At 38.9% G+C, this 18,393-nt stretch overlaps 1 protein-coding gene and 1 long non-coding RNA gene across 2 annotated transcripts in view; one reads left to right on the plus strand and one right to left on the minus strand.

Moving 5' to 3' along the window:
• Positions 1–30: 30 nt before the first annotated feature.
• Positions 31–1,813, plus strand: LOC116216581. Its single transcript, XR_004159658.1, has 2 exons — positions 31–711; positions 1,674–1,813. It is a non-coding gene; the product is annotated as an uncharacterized LOC116216581 (long non-coding RNA).
• Positions 1,814–4,957: 3,144 nt separating this feature from the next.
• The window catches only part of TMEM33 (transmembrane protein 33), a 13,733-nt gene continuing 297 nt past the window's right edge, over positions 4,958–18,393 (minus strand). Inside the window, exons 2-7 of the mRNA XM_010710238.3 lie at positions 17,327–17,423; positions 16,702–16,889; positions 15,441–15,508; positions 14,532–14,665; positions 12,784–12,867; positions 4,958–11,185 (exon numbers count right to left, since the gene is read on the minus strand). Coding sequence (XP_010708540.1) covers positions 11,056–11,185; positions 12,784–12,867; positions 14,532–14,665; positions 15,441–15,508; positions 16,702–16,889; positions 17,327–17,423 — 701 coding nt within the window. The 3' untranslated portion in view covers positions 4,958–11,055. The remainder of the gene's footprint in view (positions 11,186–12,783; positions 12,868–14,531; positions 14,666–15,440; positions 15,509–16,701; positions 16,890–17,326; positions 17,424–18,393) is intronic.

Raw genomic sequence — 18,393 nt, forward strand, 5'->3', positions numbered from 1 at the left:
GCCGTCGTTTTTCGCCGCTTCTCCTCCAGGTGGCGGCTTCCGCAGGTAGGCGCGGCCCGGGGCTCGGGCTGAGGCTGCGGTGCGCGTCGCGTTGTAGTAACATCTCCTCCTCACTCCGCAGGCGGGCGGTGAGCGCCCCGCTGCCGGCCCCCGGCGTGACACCGCCTGTGCTGCGCCTCCAGCGCCGCGCCTGATCTGCCTCAGTGCAGGTGGTGCCACGACGGCGCCTTGCACGTTGTTATAAAAAGCGCGTTGGCAACTTGAAGCTTTCCAGGATAGTTGAGGTAATCGCTTCTTCGGAGTTGTTTGTGCGCTGTGAGGAGCGTGGGAACGCACCAGAAGCTCGCTTGGCAGGGAGTGTGGATAATTAATGTGTCTGATCATCCACCAAGCGTCTGATCACTTAGGAAAATGACTGCGGTGCCAGTCTTTAACATACCCGATGAGATTTTTCAACAAGGTTTACTGGCACGTAAGCTCTTTAACAGTCATCCACTGATTAGCAGCGCCAGTGTTGCCTGTATGTCCAGTGAAGGCAGATGGGAGTGAAATGCTGTGTGAAATGATTAAACCGACACCTCTCTCCCCTTAGTCCCATCACGGCTGTGCCAGGTGACTGAGGAGCACTGCAGCAGATGCCGTGTCATTAACCAACAGATGGACAGCTCTGGAGTTAAATACTAAATTACTGCGAGTTGTGGAGTCATAAAGGTGTGATCTCATTTTAATGGGGCCGTAACATTCACCTGATGGATGTTTTGTTGGCCCCTTGGTGTTTCAGCATGGGATTTTAAAAAAGTAAACAGTAATTTTAAAAAACTATAAAATCATGAGGTTAAAGTTCCCATTTTTCACCCCAAGAGATGCCTGAAAAAAAAAAAAATATAGGCAGAAATACTAGAAATCCTGAAGGCAGAAATACTAGAAATTCTGAAGGGCCCACACTATGCTCCACAGAAAACATGCCAACTGCTGCATTATTTCTAAAAATCTTTTTCGTTAGGGTTATCATTTACTTTCCAAAACCAAATGGAATATCATCACTGAATAATGTCAGTGATTTCTTTTATTCAACTGAATTTGCCTTGTCTGCTTTTGTTGTAAATATGGAACAAGAAGGAAAATAACGCCACTGGAACAGCACAGACCAAGTCACAGACGTTATTGGGCTGGTGGTCAGCCAGGATTTACATGAGCAAGGGCTCTGAACCTTTGCTGATAATGCTTAAACCTGCAGAATGAGGTGAAGAACCACAGTGGCAACTTGTTCAGTGTGGAGGAGCCAGGTGCACTGAGCAGTCACTGACAAATCACCATGTCTTGTGGTGTGTGCCTGCAGCATCCCAAGTCAGAGTCCTGTATCCTTAGACATAACATCACAATTGTTAGTTGCCAATCATTAGTAGTGAGTTTGCCTGTGACAAAAGGCTATGTATAGCCATAGTGAGCCAGTGAGATACTGTTTCTCCCTGAGTGGCAATATTTCAATGGTCAGAATTGCACCCTAATGTTCCACAATGAATAATGGTTATTCGTTAGCTAATTTAGGCCCTTATCTCATGAAATCAATGTAGTTTAAGAAAAAAATATATAAAAATCTAATTCACATTCAATTTGCTACACTCTGACCTGATAATAGAAATGTTTTTTTTTTTTTTTTAATCTTTTCACAGACCCTCCACAATGAGGGAAAGAAGCAGAAAGCAGATCATTTCCCTCAATAATCCCTTACAGGATTTTCCATTTGTTAATGTTTGATGGTGCAGAGCTGTTGCATATTAGTAAATCTGATGGAGGCCTTTGAGCCATTGGAGCAGAGCTCCCCTGCCAAAGTTTTGTGCTGCATACAGAGCACCATTGCCTTGCTTTAGCAGGGGGCTTCTGTGCCTTCTGAGCTTCTGGTGAGGAGACACGGCAGGTTACAGGCTGCACCACACAGCTGCCACGTGCTACCTGCAGAGACAGTTGGGGCCAGTCCTGCCCAGCATGCCATCCATAGGGATGTTCATCCTTCCCTTTGCTAACATACCTATCACATGAAGGTTTGGTGTATCGCTTAGCAGAAGGCAGCAGGCTAGCTCTGACTCTGGCATTGGAGTCATTTCCTCAGGCTTTCCTTTGGCCGAAAACACAAAAAAAAGAAAAAAAGCCTGCCACAATGTTAGAACCCTGTTGTATAAAGCATGTAACCTTTTCAGTAAAGACTTCTAAGGCTTTTAAGTTGGCAACTCCAAGATCTGTAATAATTTCATGGCCACCAAATCAAAGCTCAAAATAAACTAGAAGTTAGTATCTTTAGTTTTCAGTGTGTGGGCAAGAGTTTAATTATTCACATGCGGTTCATTCACCTGAATACCCACCGAGTCATTTCCGGCTTTCTTGAACAGCACGCAGCTGCAGTCCCCTGTCCTTTTGCACCCAGCAACAATCAGGAGGTTCCTGTCTGCTCCTAGGTTGTCCTATTGCTAAGGAAGCCCGGACTCCTCATGGCACACAGTGATAAACTCATCAGTTCCTTGAGACTCCAGCTGAGACATGTCTGATTTTCTGGGAAGCTGAGTAGGCATAAGTACTGCAGAACTGGTTGAAATGGAAGTGTAAGGGTAGGGTGGGGGTAGAAGTGGGCTCCAGGAGAGAGAGTTTAACAAAAGGAGATTGGGCAGGTAAAGAAAGAAGACAGGAGAAAGATGGGTTAATATTTGAGGGCTAGAGATTGACAGCAAACGTGGAGGCAGGTGTATTATTTGGTCCTTCAAGACACCACTGGCATCTCCACAGTTAGGGAGCCTGCCACGATATGCTGCAAAATGTAGCAGCAGTGCAGCCCCACTGATTCCATCAGATGAGCCTGGGGCAGATTTGACAGGGTATTTTCCTGGTAAATGAGAACAGGTGGATTTGCATCAAAACCTCTGATCGGCTCTGATTTAGCATACCAGTGCAGGCACTTCTTTTAACTTTAATGCTTTTTAAATACTGTTTTCCTAAAGAAAGATTTTACACTTCTGAAGAATTTGCTTTCCCACCTGGAGGAATTACTTGCATGCCTGAACAAAAATCAGTGAGAATTATACTGAGATGCATGCAACTGCAATCAAATTAGGGAAAAGGGAAAGATTCATGCAGCTGCACACCTATCACGATACAAGTACATCCAAAAGCGTGCCCTTAATGGTTATGTGGGAAAAGTGGGGGAAAGAAAGATCATTCTTTCTGTATCCATAATCCCACACCTACTCGTGTAGGAAGTGACTTCAATGCTATGGAATTATTCAAAACTCACTGAGATGCAGTCCTGTGCAACATGCTCTTGGGTACCCTCCTAGAGCAGGGGTTGGACCAGATGATCTCGAGCAGTCCTTTCCAACCTCAGCCATTCCATGCATCTCTGTGAATCTGGATTCGTGCCTCTGTAATTATTGTGACTTATGACTCATTTGACAAAGGTTTTAAAATCTTTACCATGAGATGCTCTCAAGATCATGGGGTCTTTTAGCTTCTCAACAGTTGTGACAAACATTATGGCCTATGAGTAATTATTTAGTTAAAGAAACCTTAACCAGAAATCTGTTTTTCCTTCAATTTCCTTTCTAATACATAGGACAGGCAGATGTTTGTAAAACCAAAGTACAATAACTCATGAAAAGACATTCTCAAATTTAGGAGGAAAAAGGTTCTAGTGTAGACAATATACATCCAGGTGTACATTAAGTTGAAGTATATTGCTTCACAGATGCAAGTCATCCACAAAAAGTCATTGGTTTGGAATAAAACTAGCACACAAAAGAGAAATTCCATTTAGATTCATCTGACCAAGTCATAGGTAGTTTCCAACTTTAATGGGAAAATAACTTGCAAGGGTAACAACAGTCACCTCCATCCTAAATCAGAAAGCTAGCTAAAACTCTTAAAAATATAGTGCTACACACATACTCTCCTGAAGCAACTACTTTCAACCTGAACAGTAATATGCAGACGTATAGAAACATGAGACTGGAAGAAGCCTCTGGTACCATTAGATCAAGTCTGCTGCTCCATCATACAATCTTACGTGAACAAACTAAGCCCCAACTTAAAAGCAGCTTGGCTCTTCTGCCCCCAGAAACTTTTTTTTATTTAAGGAATGTGAAGTCAGTTTGCCTCCTGTTTTTTAAGTGTACAATGGCAAGAGATTAAAAGCATCTATTCAGTGCAAGTATCTTTTTTAAAGTATTCTTCCCTTACAAATGTGTGATGTTTGGCAAACAGAGAAGACTGGCAGAAGGCAGGGAGAGACTATAAAAAAAAAAAACACTTTCAAATGAGAAACAAAAAATAAAATGTGATATTTTGATCCTTAAGCCATTTATCTGCTGCTGTAAGTATACGTACACAACATCAATCCCCAACACATGTACACTGGGGTGGAGGTAAGCAGGCCATTTGGCTGCATCAAAGCAATGTTAAAGTTGAAATAATTATAGTTAGGAATAGGACCACTGGGTAATTAAGAAATGCATTCTAAACTGATATGTGCTGCTCTAACTAGACTAAGGTCTTAAAATTCCTTTGTATTATGCACCTTTATCAGTACTATGCCAATAAACACACTAGAATTTAGAAATGTGTTCTAAGACAACTTCCTATTTCCATATGTTATTACGCACCAAAAAAAAAATTGTTAATAATGCTTTGATTTAAACTTTCTGCTAATTTCACAATAGTTTTGTTGTGCTTTAGTCAGACCCTAACTGAAGCTGCTATAACAAAGTACATTGAAAGGAATTGCAATAGGCAAATGTTATTTCAAAACACTGGTCAGATTTTCTAGAGAACTAAATTACAATTCTCAGTCTCTTTTCATAAAACCCATGGTGCACATATGGTATCTTCTCCTACACTGCTAATGTAAAAGCTAACAAAACAATATGAAAAGGAAAAAAAAGCTTAACAAATATACCATGAAACCCAGTAGCAATACAGGCCATAGTAAAGCTTTATTTCTTTACTTTTCCACTACAGGAGTCTCAAACATTATGGACAAAACCAAATAATCCCACAGCAGCTTTATTTTTCCCTCCAGGTAGATTGAGACCAGCCTGTCTGCTCTCGTACAGTATAGTGGCATCAATTCATTTTCATACAGAATAAAGTAGCAATAATTTAGAGCTAGAAAATTTAAATGCTGTCCAGAAAATACCAACATCGCAAAATCATGGATAATAAATTGGGGTTTGTGGAAGATGTAGCATACCATAGAATTTCCATACCTCAATTACCTAAGAGTTGAATTCTTCCCCACTTTCCTTTTTTCTCCCCAGTCTTTTCTGTTTCTCCCTTCATGAAAACTGCAGCTGACATTAACTCTTGCTGATAATTTAGCCCTGCACCTTCATCTCTGCTTTTCAGCTTCATTATCCTGTAAAATATGTTGACTGACTGATGCATCATCTCCATTCAACAAACTCTTCATTTTTTGGCACTGCCAAAGTGCATAGGTGAACATTCACAGGGGCACGCACGCACTGCAAATTAAAAAATAATGATCCTTCCTCCTTCTCAAGAGAACTGCTTTCTCCTCCTTAGGCAGGAATCCAGCTGAAACGCGAGTCAAGCATGTGGAACTCCAGGTAAAGGGAAATTAACTCCCATTAACCATTTTCTTTTAAGAGTAATATCTTTTGTGACTCCTTAGAATATAATTCATGCTATTGCTTCTCCAGAAGCAATGTAGAACTGCAACTCTGTGGTAGCAGCCAACAGTGACAAAATAAAGCCTGTATGATTTGAGCTGGGGTTGAACAGAAGTACTTAAATATGCCATCACTAATGAGCTAAGCCCACAAGAGGAGGATAACACAAGATCACATTTTTTAAACCATACTAGTTCATGATTTTGCTTACTTCTTACAAAAGCAAATATTACACAGATATAAATTCCAAGCTGTAAGTGCTAGCTAAAACCATTTTTTCGGATCAGCAATTGCTCTTATGTAGCTATGTGACTATGATTACATCACACAAAGTAACCTATCCGAAGATTCACAGGACAGGACTACTGCCAAAACAGATACAGTTAACCCCCTCTACTAAACATCTGCATGGAAATACAGCAGTAAATTGAGCACATGGTTACATTTTCACAGAAGACATTACAAACAGTAGGTATAAAGCAGAATGGTTCCAGTGACTGAAAAGACAGAGATCAGCTTTTCATTCTAATATGCAGCTTAATGTTTTTGTCTAGGAAAGCAAACAGGAAGCTGCAGTAGCTCAGCATTCTCTGCACTACTCTAAACAAAGCAAACAAACCAAAACAACACACACTTAAGACATTCAGCATATAAAGATTTTGGTCAGGAACACAAACTCTGAAACCTAAACTTAAACTAGCGCCGTTTCGCAATGTAACATTGATAGTATTTTACATCCAGAAAAAAAATACATATACAATTTGATTTCAAGAACATCAACAAAACCATAGCTCTATCAATACAGAAAACAATTTAATTTGTTTCGAAATAAATATTTGACATACAAAGCACATACAGTGAGAAGGGTCACAATAAATTACTAACGGAGTTACTTGCTCATTCACTGAGAAAAGCCCTTGGTATTTCCAATTTTATACCATCAGATTTATCATTCTTGCTGATTTAAGCACAGCACTAAACAAATATGGATCCCACTGCTTTCCTTCACAGGTACTGGCATGGATAATTTACTGCAGTGATCCAATTTGAAAATCAGTAGGGACCGGTAAATTGCTGCATAAAAGAGCAAGCGAATGAGGTGCTTTTTCCTTAGTGTCAGCAGCCTGTGATTATTATGTTTATTAGATTTTCTTGAAAGGGCTTCACATTTTCTCAAATATGCAGGAGAACTATATTTCCCCTCTGAGCCTTACATTAGCATATTGCGCCTCAGTCCTTGAATGCAAGTAAAAGATGAATTTCTCAATTCATTTGAGAAGTTTGTACCATCTGGATGGCACAGAGCTAAGCAATGAAACTCCCTTACCTGGGCAATATCTCCCATTATCACAGAGCTGGCTTTTGCAAAAAGTTTAATAAGTAATGCTGACGGTTCATTAAAAAGGTATTTTTAATCCAAGTTTAAGATTAAATTCAATTACATGATCCATACTGATAACGTATCTTTGGAATAAAGGATAGCTTGAGAATCTGTAAGTTTGACTTTCCTGGGATTTTTTAAGAAACTTACACCACATTAAAAGTTCTACTACAGAGATACATAATTTCAGTATACTTTAACCACAAATATATGCAGCAATTATAGACAACTGCAACAGATCAGCATAGCCTATTAAAATCTGGCACAGAAAGTGCCACTGTCACGTATTTCTTCCCTCAACAGAACGACACCAAAGCCATACCTAGCTCTTGCAGGTAGGAAGCAGTTTTTGACAACATTTTAAAAGAGCATGCTCTTCTAGCTCTGTGGTCTTTGCCAGCCTTAATCTGAGCACTGCAAGGTACAGCACTTTTTGGAAATAGGACCAAATCATACGCAATACAGCAACAAGTCACCAGCCCCTCCAATGCCCAACTTTTGTTTTTCCCTCCCACTGTTTGCTCCACTAGAGTTCTTACATCACCTCAGGAGATGAACCTTTCCTCCCACACCTCAATTCTTATCTGTAAAATGGACAAGAACTATACTTGTTTAATTAGAGATTGCACAGCAAACATGGCAATATGGGAGCCTAATGATAAAAAGGTCCAGCATGGACTGTGCAAAGCAACCAACTAAATTATTTGTTTGGACACTACTAGCACAGAGTTAACAGCTCAGAAAGTTTCAGAACAAACAGCAGTTCATGATTATAATAAAAACAAAAAATCACTAACACGGAACTTAAATATATTGACCAATATTGCTCCCCTTGAACATCCATCATAGAACAATTAGCATTTCAGTTATGAAGGAAAGAAAACATAAGACTGACAGCACAAAACTGATCATGAAGATGAAAATTAAAAGACAATAAAGGAAAAGATGGATGCACATTAGTGGATTACTTTGTGTGCAAGAAATCCCAAATTGCAATAGCTGCTCCCAACAGACCCAATTGGTCCTGATGTTTTATTTCTCTACAGGTGAGCAGAACAGGTAAGTGTTATCCTAGAATATCACATATACAGTAGACTTGTGCACAGCAAAGGATGCATCTACCCAAAAATTTATCCAACAGCACTTTAACTTATGGAAGTTTAGACAATAAGAACAATTATCAGTGTGATTCATACCAGTGGGAACAATAACGCTATCTAGTAGGCAACCATTCTCCATGACAAGAGCTGTTCTGCTTCGTATTTGGGGTTCACATTTTTACAGTCAGTTTCAACACTTCTCTGCTATCACAGACTTTTGTTATAGCGAAGTAATATGAGTAGTAGCAGTTATTAAGGAAGTAGGCACATGAGCAGAATGTTTTGTTAGCATTGAGAAAGCTTGGTTTTACCAGGAAGGCAGCATAAGGCTACAATAAATAAAAACAAAGTTGATATGGAGTACAGGTGAGCTGCCTCATTTATTTTGCTTGGAAATTATTCTTGTCCCTTTATTCCATACTTTTGAGGCACTCCTCTAAATTTTACCAGGCCACAAGCAAAATCCAGGCCTCAGTTTTGTCAAACAAAGCCAAGAGCACAGCACTAGCCAAATCAAGCTCCTTTTATGACAAAACATTTCTCCACAACCCATTTTTAATACCACTTGTCAAAAAAATGTTTAAGTTTCACATCCACATTTAGACTTGTACTGTAATCTCATTCACTTATTCCTTTTAACCATCCTTCCCCATTCAGAGCTGGATCTCAGACTCAGCATCCTTCAATTACAGCTGCAATATATCAGTTCCAACTCACTCAAACTTAATAAGAGCATATAGTTAAAGAACAGCAGACCACATTCACAACAGCTTTCTTAGACCAGAAGAACTTGCTCACAAGAAACACGTTATTATCCTTACACTAACTATCAAAGCATTTATTTGCTTTCCATTCCTGGGATGGGGGATGAACTTAGACGACCTATTCAAAAGTGAAGAGCCTGATGTCACCAGTCAAAAACATACAGATTATGAAAAGGTCTAGAACAGTGCTGAAGAGTTGAAATGGTAAGAAGTAGGTCTAGATTTCTCCTCTGAGATCGCTGCTGTAGTGCCTACTCTTGGGTTAAGTTTTGAAGAAAAGAGTAATAAATCTTTGCATTGTAGAAGGCAAAAATTTCTGTAATATGACTTAGAGATGCACAAGACACTGAGTTGTCCCATTTCAAGAGCTGCAGTGGCAAGTGTGCACACATAAGCACAAGACTGTGTTCTGCTCAACTTCCAGGATCAAGTATTAGCACATTCTGTTAAAAAGAAAGCAAGCTTGAAGAGCCTAGCAAATTACATTTAACACTCCTTTTATTGCAGTAGAAATTTTAGGTTTTATAAAATCCTCAAGTTACAGGATATACACATAGTGAATCTTGTTGCAAGTATTAGCAGCAGTAGAGCAGTACTGCATGCAATTGCTTATGCAGTATGCAAGTGTTCTATAAATAACTAATCATGTTCAGAAAGCAAGATGCAGACTCAAAGAGTATCATATTCAATTACCAAAAACAGGTCTTTATCAGTACCGAGAGGTTGAGCAAAAAATTAAGTGTGTAAGTACACAGCTCTAAAATAGCAAGCTAAAACAACTGAAAAGGCCAAATAACATCCACATTGCAAACAAGATAACTCAGTAGTTACATACTTTGCTCTGAGACTGTTTTCAGAAGTGTTCCACATTTCTCTGACCAAGGAAGAAGAGCACAGTACCTTAGGGTTTTTACAAAAGGCCAATTATCCCATTCAATTTTATGCAATTAGAACATTAATATTAGCTACAGAAGATAAGGCAAATACTTTGCCTTGAACTTATGGAAAGACATTATTTGCGGGCAGATAATACTCTTTTTCCATGACCTACCTTTCAGCTGCTGGGTGAATACATAATCAGCACTCAATTTAATATTCACTTCTGTAGGCATGATACTGCCTTCAGATCAGTCATAAGATGGATTTATGCTAAAAAATCCTACAGCAATTTGTTTCAATAGCTGCCTGAACAGGTGCAATCCTTTATGCAAATTTCCCATTACAATGAGAGTCTCAGAAACTGGAATAACAATTTATATAGAGCTAGCTACAGATTAATCTCCTAAAAAGCAGACATGCTTGAATTACTGCAGTCTCACATTTGTGTAGACACAAGAACATATCCGCAATGATTCTCCAAAAGTTACAACATTTACATTGATTAGTTCACTTAAGAGATGGTTAAAAGTTTAAGCATTGCATCTTAGTCTGAAAAGCCTCCAGGTCAGCAATTTGGCTTGGTAAAACATCTTGTTTTGACAAGACAACTGAATTCTCCATGGTCAGAGCCTCTAGATTTCTCCCAGCAACCAAACAGAAGGCTACATCATAACTCTTCTGAGCGTTTAACTTATCTTTAAATGACATTAGCAGAAACAGGCTCTCCTAAAAAGGTGTTACCTGTACCAGCTTGATACCCTTTCAATTTTGTTAAATTAACCGTGGGCAATATTTTTCACTGAATATAGTAATTTGGACAATAATTCTACATATATTTAGTAAGCAGAAGAATACTGTCCGACACGTACTGCCTAGGTGTATGTACCAATGCTACCTGCTAGAGACACCCTACCATAGCAATGGTTCCAGCTAGTATAAACCTATTATGCACAGGCTTCTTAAAGAGTTTTAATCAGCATCCAACAACTAATGATTTCTAAAAAACAATTCTGCAGGACTGGGTACATTTAGGATAGAATGCAGCTACTTTTTTTTCCACCAATTACCAATATAGCACAGTAATTTTGAAGTTTCCATGACTTGCTTTTGATATGCAAAATTTTATATTATCTCCAAGAAAAGCAAAGACACATTTTTATACAGCCTGGAGTGAGATCAGTGTAAAACCAGAAATTTAATCATCAGCAGAAGTGCCAGCTGCTCATAATGTTCACAATAGATGCGTGTCTGAAATTTGGCTATGCAGCAGTTGGTGCCAATCTGCTTATAAAGGAAATGCTGCTGAGACATAGTCTTCTTACAAAAACAGGGCATGAGGGCTTCATTATTAAATGTTCAACAACAATTCTCAACTCAGTGAAGAGAGTCCTGGGGGAAAAAAAAAAAGAAAAGATTTAAATACAGAATAAAAATCATATAGCATTCACCAGAAGTAACTAATATCTAAATCATCATTTTCATTCACTTCTTTTCTAAATTAAATATTTTTTAAAAAAATTTACTACAACACCACACACTAATTCTAGTTAGCAAGTTCTTTAGATCAACTCAGCTTTGCAGCATCCTGCAAGAATTTCAGAATTCTTATCCTTCAAATGCTAATATTTTTTAATCACCTTTAACTCAGTAAAGGACAGACATAAAGACAGCAGAAAAATTCCACATTCAAGCAGGAAAAAAAAAACAACAAAAACCCACACACTAAAAAGAAACCAGAACACTCACTGCAGGTGGGCTGGAAAGAAGAGTGGTAATTTCTTATAAGTAGCATAAGGATTCAAGAGGCAAGAAAAAGTGGTGTGCTTGTGTTGTTTCTCATTAGAATGCAAACAACCCTGTATTCTAGATTCAGCTTTTAAAAAGAAACACTTAAGAAATAAAACCTAAAACACTAGCAGCACTTGAAATTACAAAAAGACAAGAAACTAGTCTTATCAGAAGTTTATTTTCATGCACTTTTTTTTTTTACATAAAAGAAAGCATCTTCACAAATATTTCAAATATATATATTTTTTTTTAATACAGGTAATAAGACTGATTGATTTCTTACAAAATAAGAGGAAAATGGAGGCAATAAAATTTATGATTCTAAAGCCTCTCTTTGCATACCATGGCAGCCAAAGCTGCTGCTCTGGTATTTTATCAAACATTTTCCTAATTAGATAGTGATCAGATAGGAAAGTGAAATCTTGCTCTATACAAAAGCTTGACATGAGAGAAATCCCAAAAGAGCATTGTCCTGAGCAAATCCTAGAAACATTTATAGTTTCAAGGTTTAAAGCACTGAAAGTTGGTCAAGTCAATGCCGAACAAAATCAATAATGCTCTATTTCACTTATAATAAACCTTACTTACAAATTTAAAGGAGGTAATGAGTATGATCTCAAACATACATAACTTTTTCTCTCCAGCTGACATTATACAAGTTTGCACATGCCTGTTCATGTACGTGTTTAGCATTAGAAGAGAACAAGAATCTAAAAATATTTTTTCAATAAATGGTTGCAGAACAATTAAAAGACTCTTCTCCTAAAGCATGCTTTTTAATTATGCAAACATGTTCTGAAAGTTCTCATTCAAGGACGGCAGAGCACTTTAGATAACTTCAGTTACATGAAATAAATGTTACCCTAAAGGATTGTGGCAATTTTTTTAACTTAAAACAAACGTACATATCCATGTATGTTTCACATTCTATAATTACCACTTGCACAGGCTGTGGATTCTCCTCCTCTGGAGATATTCAAGACCCACCTGGATGCCTACCTATGCAGACTGCTGTAGGAGGCCTGCTTTGTAGGGGGGTTGGACTCAAATGATCTCTGGGGGTCCCTTCCAACCCCTACAATTCTGTGATTCTGTGATTTAGTACTATGTGTTATGCATCCGTTACAGAATGAAAAATGTCTGTATGTCTAAGCACTACACTGTTAAACACTAACTTCCAGAATCAACGTGGTTATTACCTGCAGTACGGGTTTCGCCGAGAAGAGTAGCGTAATGTTAGAAACCTATAGTAAATGAATGGCTGGAGCAGACTCCCTTGACCACTGAAAGAGAACAGAGAAGCAGAGGTTAATGCCAATTTACATAAATAAAATAGAGTCAGGACTTTCCCTAAGAAAACCTAGGAAGCTATCCCAGCTCAAAAAAGCCAGACTGGGGTCATATTTGTTCAGACAATCTAGATCTGACAGAAGAAAACATACATAACCATGCCTTTGCAAAGGCAGAAACTTTAAGAAACATAGTATTACTGCATCTGATGATGGGTAAAGAATCACAGAAGTGACAGCACATAGTAGTTTGGTATTAAGGAAAAGCTTGCTGGACAAGCATGAATACTGACTGATGTGAGTAGTCCAGTTACATTGAGCTTTTTCAGCTCGTAGCATAGTTCAGGTTATAGAAGCACTATACTTATAGTAACTTTTGAAAAAAATCTTAGAGACTATCATTTATGCATTCATATATTAACGCTAAATAAACTGTTTCAGTTACTCCGAAATGAGATTTTTGTACTTCACAAAGCTGCTGTTCTACGTGACAGAGCTGCAAACCAAGACACAGCAAAGCACAGAAACACCTTGAGCTTACTCGGCCAAAGCTTCTTTATATAATGTAATATTAAAAATCTCTGTTACCACATCACAGTTCCAGAGTGGGAAAAAGCAAAGTCTTGCATCTGTATGGTATTTACAAGCAATTTAACAGGCTTCAACAGTTTGTTCTCTAAACATCCACTACAGTTTCGTTTAACCTCTATACTGTTTTTACATTTGATATATCATCTGTTACAAGTTTCTACGAGATGACTTATCAACTAGCTCCATTCCACACACTGAATTCTGCATAGAGAGGAAAAAAACAAAGATCTTCACCCCAAAATTTTAGAGCACTCAAATGTTTCAGATACCAGATACAGAAGTATCCATCAGTTGGTAAGTGGCCTTGGAAGGAAATACAATCCATGGGGGCTGAAGCATTTAAGTGTTCAGCTGCCCTACTGCAAGATGAAGACAAATGATGCACTCCATCATCTTCTAAGAAAATAAAGCTTCCCTTCTACTGCCTTTGAGACCACTCAAGACAAATGCTGTCACTGCGCTATGACATGCACAATGCAAATATTCCATCTCCAAGTATTAAAAGGAAGTAACTCAATCTTCGGTCATTGGCAGACTGTTACATCTATGTGACTTCAGTAGAATTCCAACATGTACATTCTTAATATCTCCAAAATAAAATCAACAGGCTGCACACAAACAAAGCAGACAAACCCAAATGGAATAAATAAGGGTTTATGGTCAGAAGGAACACGGGAGAGGACATAACCTGCTCCTTCTTGCACTTTTCTAGCACCATGAAATTCCATGCCACAAACTTTTGGGATCTAAAACTAGAAGCAAGAGCAAACAGACATTTTTCAGTAGGGCTAAATATTCTGTTATACTGTCCAAAATTTAACATACTGAATGCTATAAAAGGGAGAGCTGTTTGTTTGTTTGTTTTAATCTTCCATGCCCAACTATACCAGAATGAATGCTGTTTGATTTCATGACACATCATCTTGGGAAATCTAGGAATCAAACTAAACTTAAGCTTGATCAGACAACTATACACACAGAGATCCCTGCAACCCACAGAATTAACTACAGAAAGTAATCTCACGCACAAAGTTCCTAATTTTGAAAACATTAATGATAATTCTTACCTGAAGAGCATAAAAACTGTGGCTGGCATCAGAAAAATTTCATTGCAAGCAATGAATTTTAGAATATTCTGTTGATTAGCATTCAGTTTCTCTAGAAGATTTCTCAGAAAGGGCAGGCTATTTAAGCCTCGTGCCTTAAAGAAAAAAAACAACAAAATATACAAGCGATATCAATCTTCTTCAGCATAAAGGAGTATTAACATCTACCATTTATGAGTCATTTCAGCAAGTGATTGAAACTAATACTGCAAAGAATACTTACAAGAAGTGTGGAGCTCCCATCTGAATAACCATTAATAATCCCAGGAATCATAGGTACATAAAGCTTAATTAAAAATAAAGTGTGCTGTAAATTCCCCATGCACTCATTCTACGTTTAAGTGCACTGGGCTAGCCAGCAGCCTTATTCTGTCCACTAGGATGAAGTGCCTATGGTAGCAAGACAGCCTGGGTCGGAATACTGGATGTTGGAGATGCATTAAGCTGTAGTAAACTGTATATCAAGCAGGTGGTTTACCTGTACTTTTTTTTTTTTTTGGCTTCTTAGCCTCACCCTGAAGTTTGTTATTCCACCATTGCAATAGAACATTTGACTTCATAGCATACGGTCTAGCCTCAAAAGACAAGTCAGAAGTTCGGACCCCACTGTTACACACTAGTGGCTTCCTTCAAAGAGAACCATTTCAAGAGAAATAATTGGTATCAGCTTCAGCGTATTACTGAGTTATAACAGAAGGAGAAAAACAAACTAGAAGACCTCTCAGATTCTGTGCCAAGATTCCATACTACAGTTTCACTCTAACTCCTCTAACGTAGCTGAAGGAAACCACAGCTGCAACTCCCAAACTTGCTTATAAATCCCATGTGCACCAACAGTATTAATCATATTGTATACTACGGCATACTTACATCAAGAACCTTCTTTGTATATGTGGCAGCATGAAGCAAAGAGAATAGCAGAACTGGGAAAATACTCACTGAAGCAAGAATAAGGAAAATAAAAGACTGAAGAAGTGTATAATTTCCCCACGATAATGCAAGAGGTTGGCTGGAATGAGCAATACTCGACTAAGACACATCTATGTTTAACATCTATATTTATAGCTGCTCCATTTTCTCCTTACATCTTTTCTTTGCTATGCATTTTTCTTAGATTTAAAATCAGTGTATACATATGTATGCAAAAGCAGAACGTACACCATGATTATACACCAGCCTGCTTCTAATGACATGCATTCTTTCTATATGAAAGACATGTAAGGTTACTACTTAAAATCCACCACATACAGATACCACATTTTTATAAACAGATGCTACAAAATGCATTTTAATCACCAAAGAACATGCAATTTCCAGCAGTTCAGAGAGCAAGGACATAGACATTCCTCTGCCAGAGGCATTCTAAGAGTAGGACATCAAGCATACACACAACGCAGCATGAAGAGCTACTTCAATACCAGCTTTGACGAGCCAGAGGAATGAACCCTTTTTGCAGAATGTTTAGTTACTTATCTGAAACAGCTGTTTCAGAATAATTGCATCTCTACATGACATAGAGACTTTTAGAGAAGTTATATATAAATTTGTACTGATCATAAATGAAAGTTATCAGTTTTACTTAAAGGATCATGTGAGATTGGTCATAGAATTCTCTGAATTTAAGTTTCAGGAAGAAAAATAAGATAAGGATGAGAAACTGCAGTGTATTATGTACAGAGGTGATTAACCTGAACGTGGATCAATCCTACTTTACATAGAGTATGTTTTGTGAATAGCAAACATACTCTGAATTTTTTTTAAGTCACAGAATCACACAGAATCACGGAACGGCCAGGGTTGGAAGGGACCTCAAGGATCATGAATCTCCAACTCCCCTACCACATGCAGGGCCACCAACCTCCCCATTTAATACTAGACCAGGCTGCCCAGGGTCCCATCCAACCTGGCTTTGAACACCTCCAGGGATGGGGCATGCACAACCTCTCTGGGCAGCCTGTTTCAGCACTCTACCACTCTCATAGTAAAGAACTTCCCCCTGACAGCCATTCTAAATCTTCCTCCTTTCAGCTTAAAAGCATTTTCCCTTGTCCTGCAAGGGATGCAGCATGGGTGATGAAAAGAATCAAGTTTTTAAGATATTTAAAAATGTTACAACCCAAGCAAAGGATACTTGTGACAGGGTAGGAATTCACAAAGATAAGAGAGTACAGCAGGTAGTGGCAGCTGTCCTCCAGCAAAGCCTGGGCCAGAAAGGCCCTGCTAAGCTGGAAGTGTGGTAGCCTTTGGTGTAGTCGGAGAGCGCTAGTGAGAGCATTTGCCAGCAAGGCGCGCTGATAGAAGCTTGCTGCTTCATGCAACCTGCAAATCATCAGAGGAGACGTTACCATATGAACCAAGCCCCTGTTCAGAGGCCTTTCACCCCTGAGAATTGCATCACAGTTGTGCAGTACTTTTCATATTTCTGTTATCATACATAAGCACTGTTACCAAAGTACACTTAAAAACTGGTAACTTAATGCAGATGTTGAAGGTAAAAATAACTCTATGTATTATTCCATAACTATATCAAAACATGAGTATTTGACAGTACTTGACAATTGCTGAGCATTTTCTAAACATACCAACAAATGTTTAAAGCCAATCTTAATTAAGTAAATTAGTAAAATCTTTTCTCACAAACCAACCCAACAAACTAAATAATAGAAAGTTACACTTGCATGGGAAACTACTCTATGAAAATGGAATGCAGTCACTTAAAAACTTTTAATGTTGTTTCACAATGTTAAAATACATACCCTAGAAGAGGCAGGACAAATAAAGCAGAGCAGTAAACTGTGAACAAGCGGGAAATCCACATTGCTGTATCCAACTTGTTAGCCATCAGAAATTGCTACATTAAAAGATAACAAGAACAAAAACACAACTCCAAATAAGTTGGTATCTTAATATTTGCTTAATATTTGAAGGAACATTCTTCCTTCAGCATTAAATGGCAGCCTTGACTAGGATCAAATTATTGCCTGAGGAAAAGGGAGTGTTTTCATCCTGCATAATAGTAGATTCATACGATGTTTCAATGTACTAACCAGATTGCAAATGAAGCCTTTTCACTCTGAGGCAGCCTTTTGTATCCTACAAGGAAACACAGCACTGAGATCCTCTGTAGAGGTAGTGAGTGTCTCTACACAGACCAACCTCACTGGGTAGTTAACTTCAAGAACTTCTCATGCAACATCTTCAGACCAAACTGGCTGCTGTATCTATTGCTCCAGGGCTCATTTTAAATGAAATTTCAAGCAGCTGGGCCTAGGAACACCACACTTCTTATGGAAAAGAAGAAAGAAGTAGCAAACTGAAGCTAACATGACTGCTTCCAAAGGAAAAGGACATGGCTTCATATAAACAAATAGAATTCCCAACACTTTAGCACTTCTGTTTTTCAACACTGCTTAGCCACGGTCCCTTTCCTTGAGTTACACAACCCCAGCACCAGGAAGGCCGTAACAAACCATGGCACACTTTCAGTTACACACACCAGAACGCTGCCGTCCTTCCAGCCACACTCCTCGCAGGTTATCTGTCCTGCTTCCACATTCGTGTGCTTCATTTTGTGTTTGACTTCAGCCAGGACCTCCTTCTTCATTTTTTTTTTTGTTGTTGTTCCCTCACCCTGAACCAGCCTTTGCAGTCAGCTCACCTCCCGCACTCCCAGCCTCTTCGTAGTACTCCTCCCCGCCCTTGCCTGAGCGGCATCTCCCGGCACCGAGACCGCAGCCACCCCGCGGGCAGCAACGGGGCCGCGGAGTCACTGAGGAGAGCCGGCCCCGCTCCGTGCCCCCACCCGCCCCACACAGCCGGGCCT

This window comes from Meleagris gallopavo, chromosome 4 (assembly GCF_000146605.3).
Source record: "Meleagris gallopavo isolate NT-WF06-2002-E0010 breed Aviagen turkey brand Nicholas breeding stock chromosome 4, Turkey_5.1, whole genome shotgun sequence".
NCBI classification, from domain to species: Eukaryota; Metazoa; Chordata; class Aves; order Galliformes; family Phasianidae; genus Meleagris; species Meleagris gallopavo.